Source organism: Cetorhinus maximus, chromosome 17 (genome assembly GCF_964194155.1).
Source record: "Cetorhinus maximus chromosome 17, sCetMax3.hap1.1, whole genome shotgun sequence".
NCBI lineage: Eukaryota > Metazoa > Chordata > Chondrichthyes > Lamniformes > Cetorhinidae > Cetorhinus > Cetorhinus maximus.
The window spans coordinates 2,943,033-2,952,878 of NC_135895.1; the positions used below are offsets into that span (position 1 = coordinate 2,943,033).

General features: G+C 44.9%; 1 protein-coding gene across 1 annotated transcript in view; it reads left to right on the top strand.

The window, feature by feature from the left end:
* The window catches only part of LOC144692130 (pancreatic alpha-amylase-like), a 34,152-nt gene extending 24,773 nt beyond the window's left edge, over window positions 1-9,379 (top strand). Inside the window, exons 8-10 of the mRNA XM_078560628.1 lie at window positions 3,020-3,141; window positions 3,234-3,359; window positions 9,155-9,379. Coding sequence (XP_078416754.1) covers window positions 3,020-3,141; window positions 3,234-3,359; window positions 9,155-9,344 — 438 coding nt within the window. The 3' untranslated portion in view covers window positions 9,345-9,379. The remainder of the gene's footprint in view (window positions 1-3,019; window positions 3,142-3,233; window positions 3,360-9,154) is intronic.
* The last annotated feature ends 467 nt before the right edge of the window (window positions 9,380-9,846 follow it).

Genomic DNA, 9,846 nt, shown 5'->3' on the forward strand with positions numbered 1-9,846 from the left:
TTATACAGGGCCTTGGTGAGACCACACCTGGAATATTGTGTGCAGTTTTGGTCTCCTTATCTGAGGAAGGATGTTCTTGCTATAGAGGGAGTGCAGCGAAGGTTTACCCGACTGATTCCTGGGATGGCGGGACTGACATATGAGGAGAGATTGAGTCGGTTAGGATTATATTCGCTGGAGTGCAGAAGAATGAGGAGGGATCTCATAGAAAACTATAAAATTCTAACAGGACTAGACAGGGTAGATGCAGGAAGGATGTTCCCGATGATGGGGGAGTCCAGAACCAGGGGCCACAGTCTAAGGATAAGGGGTAGACCATTTAGGACTGAAATGAGGAGAACTTTCTTCACCCAGAGAGTGGTGAGCCTGTGGAAATCGCTACCACTGAAAGTAGTTGAGGCCAAAACACTGAATGTTTTCAAGAAGGAGTTAGATATAGCTATTGGGGCGAAAGGGATCAAAGGGTATGAGGAGAAAGCAGGAGCAGGCTATTGAGTTGGATGATCAGCCATGATCATAATGAATGATGGAGCAGGCTCAAAGGGCCAAATGGCCTACTCCTGCTCCTGTTTTCTATGTCTATGTTTCTATGTTTCTGTGCTTCATGGCTCTCTGGAATGGAGCCCAGCACATCAGTGGAAAAGATAAGGCTGAAGCAAGCAATCTTCAGCCAGAAAAGCCGAATGGATGATCCATCTCGGCCTCCTCCGGAGGTCTCCAGCATCACAAATGCCAGTCTTTAGCCAATCCGATTCTCTCCACGTGATATTAAGAAATGGCTGAAGGCACTGAATACTGCAAAGGCCATGATCCCTGACAATATCCTGGCAACAGTACTGACGACTTGTGCTCCAGAACTTGCCATGCCCCTAGCCAAGCTGTTCCAGTAGAGCTACAACACTGGCATCTGCCCGGCTATGTGGAAAATTGCCCAGGTGTGTCCTATACACAAAAAGCAGGACAGATCCAACGCAGCCAATTACCACATCATCAGTCTACTCTCGATCATCAGTAAAGTGATGGAAGGGGTCATCAACAATGTGATCAAGCAGCACTTGCTTCAAAATAACCTGCTCACTGACGCTCAGTTTGGGTTCCGCCAGGGCCACTCAGCTCATGACCTCATTACAGCCTTGGTTCAAACATGGACAAAAGAACTGAACTCCCGAGGTGCGGTGATAGTGACTGCCTTTTACATCAAGGCTGCATTTGACCAAGTGTGCCATCAAAGGACCCTAGAAAAACTGGAGTCAATGGAATCAGGTGGAAAACTCTCCACTGGTTGGAGTCATAACTAGCTCAAAAGAAGATGGCTGTGGTTGTTGGAGGTCAATCATCTCAGCTCCAGGACATCACTGCAGGAGTTCCTCAGGGTAGTGTCCTAGGCCGAAACATCCTTGCTGTTTCCTTCCTTCCGTCATAAGGTCAGAAGTGGGGATGTTCGCTGATGATTGCACAATGTTCAGCACCATTCATGACTCCTCAGATACTGAAGCAGTCCATGTCCAAATGCAACATGCATATCCAAGCTTGGCTGACAAGTAGCAAGTAACACTTGCACCACACAAGTGCCAGGCAATAATGATCTCCAACAAGAGAGAATCCAACCATCACCCCTTGACGTTAAATGGCATTACCATCACTGAATTCCCCACTATCAACGTCCTGGGAGTTATCCATTGACCAGAAACGGAACTGGACTAGCCATATAAATACTGTGGCTACAAGACCAGGTCAGAGGCTAGGAATCCTGCAGCGAGTAGCTCACCTCCTGACTCCCCAAAGCCTGTCCACCATCTACAAGGCACAAGTCAGGAGTGTGATGGAATACTCCCCACTTACATACAGTTTGATTGACACCCCACCCACCACCTTAAACATTCACTCCCTCCACCACCAATGCACAGTGGCAACGGTGTGTACCATCTACAAGGTGCACTGAAGCAACTCACCAAGGTTCCTTTGACAGCACCTTCCAAACCCGTGACACCTAGAAGGACAAGGGCAGCACATGCATGCAAACACCACCACCTGGAAGTTCCCCTCCAAGCCACACACCATCCTGACTTGGAAATATATTGCCGTTCCTTCACTGTTGCTGGGTCAAAATGCTGGAACTCCCTCCCTAACAGCACTGTGGGTGTACCTACACCACATGGACTGCAACGGTTCAAGAAGGCAGCTCATCACCACCTTCTCAAGGGCAATTAGGGATGGGCAATAAATGCTGACCTAGGCAGCGATGGCCGCATACAATGAGTGAACAAAAAATAGTCTGTCCTCGCAAGTGAGTGTATAAGATCCCATGGCAACTCTTTACAAGAATGGCAGGGATTCCCTTCCCTCCGCAGTGTCCTGGCCAACGTTCATGCACAATCAACATTGTAAAATAAAACAGCTGATCTGGTCATTTATTTCAGACGTGTGGGATCTTGCTGTGTGCAATTTTACCACATTTCCGACGTCACGATGGTAACTAAACTTCAAAAAGTACTTCATTAACTGCAAAGCATTTTGGAATACCCTGAGGTTGTGAAAGGTGCTATAGAAATGTATGGCCTTTCTTTAAATTGAAAGCAACTTCTTGTTTTTGTATTCAATGCCTGATAGATTTTATGTTTCATCATTAGAAGATAACTCTTTGATTCCATGATGTCTTCAAAAGGTTTATATTTAGAGGAGAGATAAGGAGAATTTTATTTCATGAAGCATTTGATAGAGTAAATCAGGAGAAACTGTTTCCAGTACAGGAGGGTTGGTAACCAGAGGGACACAGATTAAAGAGAACAGGGAAAGGAACCAGAGGGGAAGATGAAGAGAATTTCTTTTACACAGCAAGTTGTTGTGACCTGGAAGGCCCTGCCTGAAAGGGCGGCAGAAGCATATTCAATAACTTTGAAAAGGGAATTGGATAAATACTTGAAAAGGAAACATTTGCAGGACTATAGGGAAAGAACAGTGGGTTGGGGGGAAGAAATGAAAAGATTGTCATACTCTGTCCACTTTCTCTTTCCCAAAGGATGTGAATGATTGGATGGGACCGCCGAGCAATAGTAACGGATCCACCAAGCATGTGACCCTCAATGCTGACACCACATGTGGGAATGGCTGGGTATGTGAGCATCGGTGGCGTCAGATCAGGTTAGTCCATTCGCCAGTCCACTCTAACAAGCTAAGATCCCTTCTAAAGCAGTGTGATTTTAAAAAACCTGGTAATTGTGCCTTGTTTGCAGGAACATGGTCATGTTTCGCAATGTGGTGGATGGGCAGCCCTTTGCAAATTGGTGGGACAACGGAAGCAATCAGATTGCATTCGGACGTGGAAATAGAGGCTTCATCGCAATCAACAATGACAACTGGTGAGTAATGTTGTACAGGGAGCACAGCAACATAATAGGGACTTAGTACTCAGTCACATAACAGTAATAGTATGTATAGCAGAAATACACAGTGATGCAGCTGTGACACAGTGATGCAGCAGCAATGCAGTGACACAGTAATGCAGCAGCAACACAGCGATGTGGCAGCAACTCAGTAATGCAACAGTAGCAAACACTAGCCCACTGGTAAATTGGAGATGCTTAAGAACACAAGAAATGGGAGCAGGAGTAGACCACACGGCCCATCGAGCCTGCTCCATCATTCAATATGATCATGGCTGATCTTGGGCTTCAACTTCACTTTCCCGCCCGCTCCCCATATCCCTCGATTCCCTGAGAGACCAAAAATCTGTCTATCCCAGCCTTAAATGTCTTCAACAATGGAGCATCCATCCATAACCCTCTGGGGCAGATAATTCCAAAAATTCACAATCCTTTGAGTGAAGTAATTTCTCCTCATCTCACTCCTAAATGTTTGTCCCCTTATCCTGAGACTGTGCCCAGGTGTTTTAGATTCCCCAACCAGCGGAAACAACTTCTCAGTGTCTACCCTGTCAAATCTCTTCAGAATCTTATTTGTTTCAATGAGATCACTTCTCATTCTTCTAAACTCCAGAGAGTATAGACAGATACAGTTCATGAGTACAGACAGAGTTCACAGGAAGAAATAAGGTACTGCAATAATCATGGGTGACTTTTTTTTTATTCATTCATGGGATGTGGGCTTCGCTGGCTGGGCCAGCATTTATTGCCCATCCCAATCTACATGTAGATTGGGGGGAATCAGATTAGCAAAGGTAGCCTGGAAAATTAGTTTATAGAGTGCATTAGGGACAACTTCTTAGAGCAGCGTGTTCTAGAGTCAACCACGGAGCAAGCTATTCTGGACCTGGTAATGTGCAATGAGACAGGATTAACTCATAGTAAAGGAGCCTCTAGGTGACAGCAATCATAACAGGATAGAATTTCACATTCAGTTTGAAGGGAAGAAGTGTGGGTCTAAGACTAGTGTTTTAAACCTGGATAGAGTAACTATGAGGTTATGAAGGCAGAGCTGGCTAAAGTGAACTGGGAAACAAGGTTAAAAGGTAGGAGAGTAGAGATGCAGTGGCAGATTTTTAAGGAGTTATTTAACAACTCTCAACAAAGAGCTGGGGCCTCAACTATTTACAATCTGTATCAATGACTTGAAATAAGGGACTAAATGTATGGTAGCTAAATTTGCCAATGACACCAAGATAGGCAGGAAAGTAAGGTATCAAGAGGCGGTAAAGAGTCTGCAATAGGTTAGAGACAGGTTAAGTGAGTGGCAAAAATTTGGCAGATGGAGTATAATGTAGGAAAATGTGAACTTGTCCATTTTGGCAGGAAGAATAGAAAAGCAGTACACTATTTAATGTTCCTCGCCAGTGCACCTAGTGTGAGATGGTGGCATAGTGGTAATATCACTGAACTAGTAATCCAGAGGCCCAGGCTAATGCTCTGGGGACACGGGCAGCTGATGGAATTTAAATTCAATTAATAAATCTGGAATTGAAAGCTAGTCTCAGTAACGGTGACCAAAAAACTATCATCAATTGCCGTAAAACCCCATCTGGTTCACTAATGTTCTTTAGGGAAGGAAATCTGCTGTCCTTAAATGGTCTGGCCTACATGTGATTCCAGACCCACACCAATGTGGCTGACTCTTAAGTGCCCTCTGAAATGACCTAGCAAGGCACTCAGTTCAAGGACAATTAGGTAGCAAATGCTGGCCTTGCCAGTGACACCTAGGTCCCATGAAAGAATAAACTTTAAAAATGGAGAGAGATTGCAGAACTCAGTGCTACAGAGTGTCCTGCTATATGATTCTCAAAAAGTTAGTATGCAGGTACAGCAAGTGATTAGGAAGGCAAATGGAATGTTGCTGTTTATTAAAAGGGGAATTGCAATATTGCAAATTTTACTGCAGCTGTACAGGGTCTTGGTGAGACCACATCTGGGGCAGGATCTTTAGGGCGGGAGCGGGGCCCGCTCGCCGACACTTAAAATGAAATCGGGCGGAACTCCCAACATCACTCTGCGTCATTTCCATTTTCAGGTGGACAGGGGGCGCAGCCAAATTAGCATTGCACTCGCCGACCTGTCAACAGCCTATTGAGGCCATTTAAAAAGTCATTAACCTAATTAATGGACCTGCCCATCTAACCTTACGATTGGTGGGCAAGCTGGGAGCTCTGGCAGGCTTCAGAAAAAACATGAAACCTCATCCATGGGCGGGACATGAGGGTTTTAAAATTTTTAATAAAGGTTTGAGTTTAAGTGATGGACATGTCCCAACTCACGTGACAGTGTCACATGAGGGGACATGTCAGGGAAATTTTTAAAACATTTATGTTAAAAGTTTTAATTCTGAGCCAATCTCCCTGAGGCAGCACTTAGCCTCAGGGAGATCAGTGTGCTCTTTCACGCGGAAGAGCACATTCCCAGCTGAGGGAATCCACCCCCTTGCCGCACAGGGAGCGCATAGCGCTTCCTGGCGGACAACACACTGGGCGGGTCTTAATTGGCCCCCCATGTAAAATGGCAGTGCGCTCGCCCTCGCCTGCACTTCCCCCCCAACGGGGGGGAAATTCTTCCCCTGGACTCCTGTGTACAGTTTTGGTCTTTTATTTGAAAAACTATATCATTGCATTAGAAGTTGTTCAAAGAAAGTTCACTTGACTCATTTCTGGATAGCGACATAGAAACTAGGAGCAGGAGTCAGCCACTCGGTCCTTCGAGCCTGCTCCGCCATTCATTATGCTCATGGCTGATCATTCAACTCAATAGCCTGCTCCAGCTTTCTCCCCATATCCTTTGATCCCTTTTGCCCCAAGAGCTATATCTAACTCCTTCTTGAAAACATACAATGTTTTGGTCTCAACTACTTTCTGTGGTAGCGAATTCCATAGGTTCACCACTCTCTGGGTGAAGAAATTTCTCCTCATCTCAATCCTAAGTGGTCCACCCCATATCCTCAGACTGCGACCCCTGGTTCTGGACTCCCCCACCATCGGGAACATCCTTCCTGCATCTACCCTGTCTATCCTGTTAGAATTTTATAGGTTTCTATGAGATCCCCCCTCATTCTTCCGAACTCCTGCGAATATAATCCTAACCGACTCAATCTTTCCTCATATGTCAGTCCCGCCATCCCAGGAAGCAGTCTGGTAAACCTTCGATGCACTCCCTCTATAGCAAGGACATCCTTCCTCAGATAAGGAGACCAAAACTGCACACAATATTCCAGGTGTATAATTGCAGCAAGACATCCCTGCTCCTGTACTCAAATCCTCTCGCTGTGAAGGCCAACATACCATTTGCCTTCTTTACCGCCTACTGCACCTGCATGCTTACCTTCAGCGACTGGTGTACGAGGACACCCAGGTCTCGTTGCACATTCCCCTCTCTCAATTTATAGCCATTCAGATAATAATCTGCCTTCCTGTTTTTGCTATCAAAGTGGATAACCTCACATTTATCCACATTATACTGCATCTGCCATGCATTTACCCACTCACTCAGCTTGTCCAAATCACACCGAAGCATCTCTGCATCCTCCTCTCAGCTCACCCTCCCACCCAGCTTTGTATCATCTGCAAATTTGGAGATATTACATTTAGTTCCCTCATCTAAATCATTAATATATATTGTGAATAACTGGGGTCCCAGCACCGATCCCTGCGGTACCCCACTAGTCACTACCTGCCATTCGGAAAAAGACCCATTTATTCCTACTCTTCGATTCCTGTCTGCCAACCAGTTTTCTATCCATCTCAATACAATACCCCTAATCCCATGCACTTTAATTTGACACGCTAATCTCTTATGTGGGACTTTGTCGAAAGCCTTCTGAAAGTCCAAATAAACCACATCCACTGGCTCCCCCTCATCAACTCTACTAGTTACATCATCGAAAGATTCCAGTAGATTTGTTAAGCATGATTTCCCTTTCATAAATCCATGCTGACTCTGTCCGGTTCTGCTTCTGTTTTCCAAGTGCTCAGCTATTAAATCTTTTATAGTGGACTCTAGAATTTTCCCCACTACCGACGTCAGGCTGACTGGTCTATAATTCCCTGTTTTCTCTCTACCTCCCTTTTTAAATAGTGGGGTTACATTAGCTGCCCTCCAATGTGTAGGAACTGTTCCAGAGTCTATAGAATCTCGGAAGATGACCACCAATGCATCCACTATTTCTAGGGCCACTTCCTTAAGTACTCTGGGAAGTAGATTATCAGGCCCTGTGGATTTATCGGCCTTCAATCCCATCAATTTCCCCACACCATTTCCCTACTAATACTGATTTCTTTCAGTTCCTCCCTCTCACCAAACCTTGTGTTCCCCAACATTTCTGGTATGTTATTTGTGTCCTCCTTTGTGAAGACAGAACCAAAGTATGTATTTAGTTGGTCAGCCATTTCTTTGTTCTCCATTATAAATTCCCCTGTTTCATACTGTAAGCGATCTACATTTGTCTTCACCAATCTTTTTCTCTTCACATACCTATAGAAATATTTACAGTCAGTTTTTATGATCCTTGCAAGCTTACTCTCATACTCTATTTTCCCCTTCTTAATCAATCCCTTGGTCCTCCTTTGCTGAATTCTAAACTGCTCCCAGTCCTCAGATCTGTTGTTTTTTCTGGCCAATTTTTATGCCTCTTCCTTGGATCTAATACTATCTCTAATTTCCCTTGTAAGCCATGGTTTGGCAACCTTTCCTGTTTTACTTTTGCGTCAGACAGGAATAAACAATTGTTGCAGTTCACCCATGCGCTCTTTGAATGTTTGCCATTGCCTATCCACCATCATCCTTTTCAGTAACGTTTTCCAATCCATCACAGCCAACTCGCGCCTCATACCATCGTAGTTTCCTTTATCAAGATTCAGGACCCTAGTCTCAGAATCAACTACGTCACTCTCCATCTTGATGAAGAATTCTAACATATTATGGTCGCTCACCCCCAAGGGGCCTCGCACAACTAGATTGCCAATTATTCCTTTCTCATTACACAATACCCAGTCTAGGATGGCCTGTTCTCTAGTTGGTTCCTCAACGTATTGGTCCAGAAAACCATCCTGTATATACTCCAGGAATTCCTCCTCCATGGTATTGTTACTAATTTGATTTGCCCAATCATATGCAGATTAAAGTCACCCATAATTACAGATGTTCCTTTATTGCATGCGGTTTGAAGAAGGTTCACTCGAATCATTTCTAGGATGAAGGGGTTATCTTATGAGGAAAGGTTGAAAAGGTTGGACCTATACCCATTGGAGTTTAGAAGAATGAAAGATGATCTTATTGAAACATTTAAGATCCTGAGGAGACTTGATAGGGTGGATACTGGGCAGATGTTTCTCCTTGTGGAAGAGACTAGAACCAGGGGACACAGTTTAAGAATAAGAGGTTTCCCATTTAAGACAAAGGTGAGAAGAAATTTTTTTCTCAGAGGGTCGTCGGTGGAATTCTCTTCTCCAGAAAGCAGTGAAGGCTGGGTCATTGAATTTGTTCAAAGCTGAGTTAGACAGATTTTTGATAAACAAGGGAGTCAAGGGTTATGGGGGGGGAATTACAGGAAAGTGGAGTTGAGACACAACCAAATCAGCCATGATCTTATTGAATGGTGGAGCGGGTTCGAGGGTCTGACCTCCTGCTCCTCAGTCCCATGTTCCTATCTCTTTATTTTGTAGTCCATGGATGTGGAGACTCTGCAAGTGGTCTATCATCTGGTTTCTCTTCCAATCCAGGAATATGGGTGTTACTTTACAGACGGGTCTCCCTGCTGGGACATACTGTGACGTGATCTCAGGACAGAAGGAGGGTGATCGCTGCACGGGTTCGCAAGTCAATGTTGGTCCAGACGGCAAAGTGTCGCTCCAGATCAGTAATACTGCTGAGGATCCCATGCTGGCTATTCATGTTGGCTCTAAACTGTAATTGCCAGCTCCGATTAAAAGGACAGTGGTGGAAAATCTGTGTCATCTCTTTGCTGATCCATGCTCCCAATGAGGGTCAGTGCACAACTGAATAATTGCAAAAATAGCTGGAAAAACTCAGCAGGTCTGACAGCATCTGCAGAGAGGAATGCAGTTAACGTTTCGAGTCCGTATGACTCTTCATCAGAACAGTTCTGATGAAGAGTCGTTCAGACTCGAAACATTAACTGTATTCCTCTCTGCAGATGCTGTCAGAGCTGCTGAGTTTTACCAGCTATTTTTGGTCTTGTTTCAGATTTTCAGCATCCGCAGTACTTTGCTTTTAACTGAATAATTACTGCAGCACCAACTTGCATTTATATAGCACCTTTAGCGTAATAAAACAAGCTGCTTGCTGGCAGAATTTTACCAGCCCCGAGAGACGGGAATGGGGGTGGGGTTGGGGCCACTAAACTGCAAGGGGTTGTGCCGGGTTATCTCACTGACCATGTCTCGCCATTGGG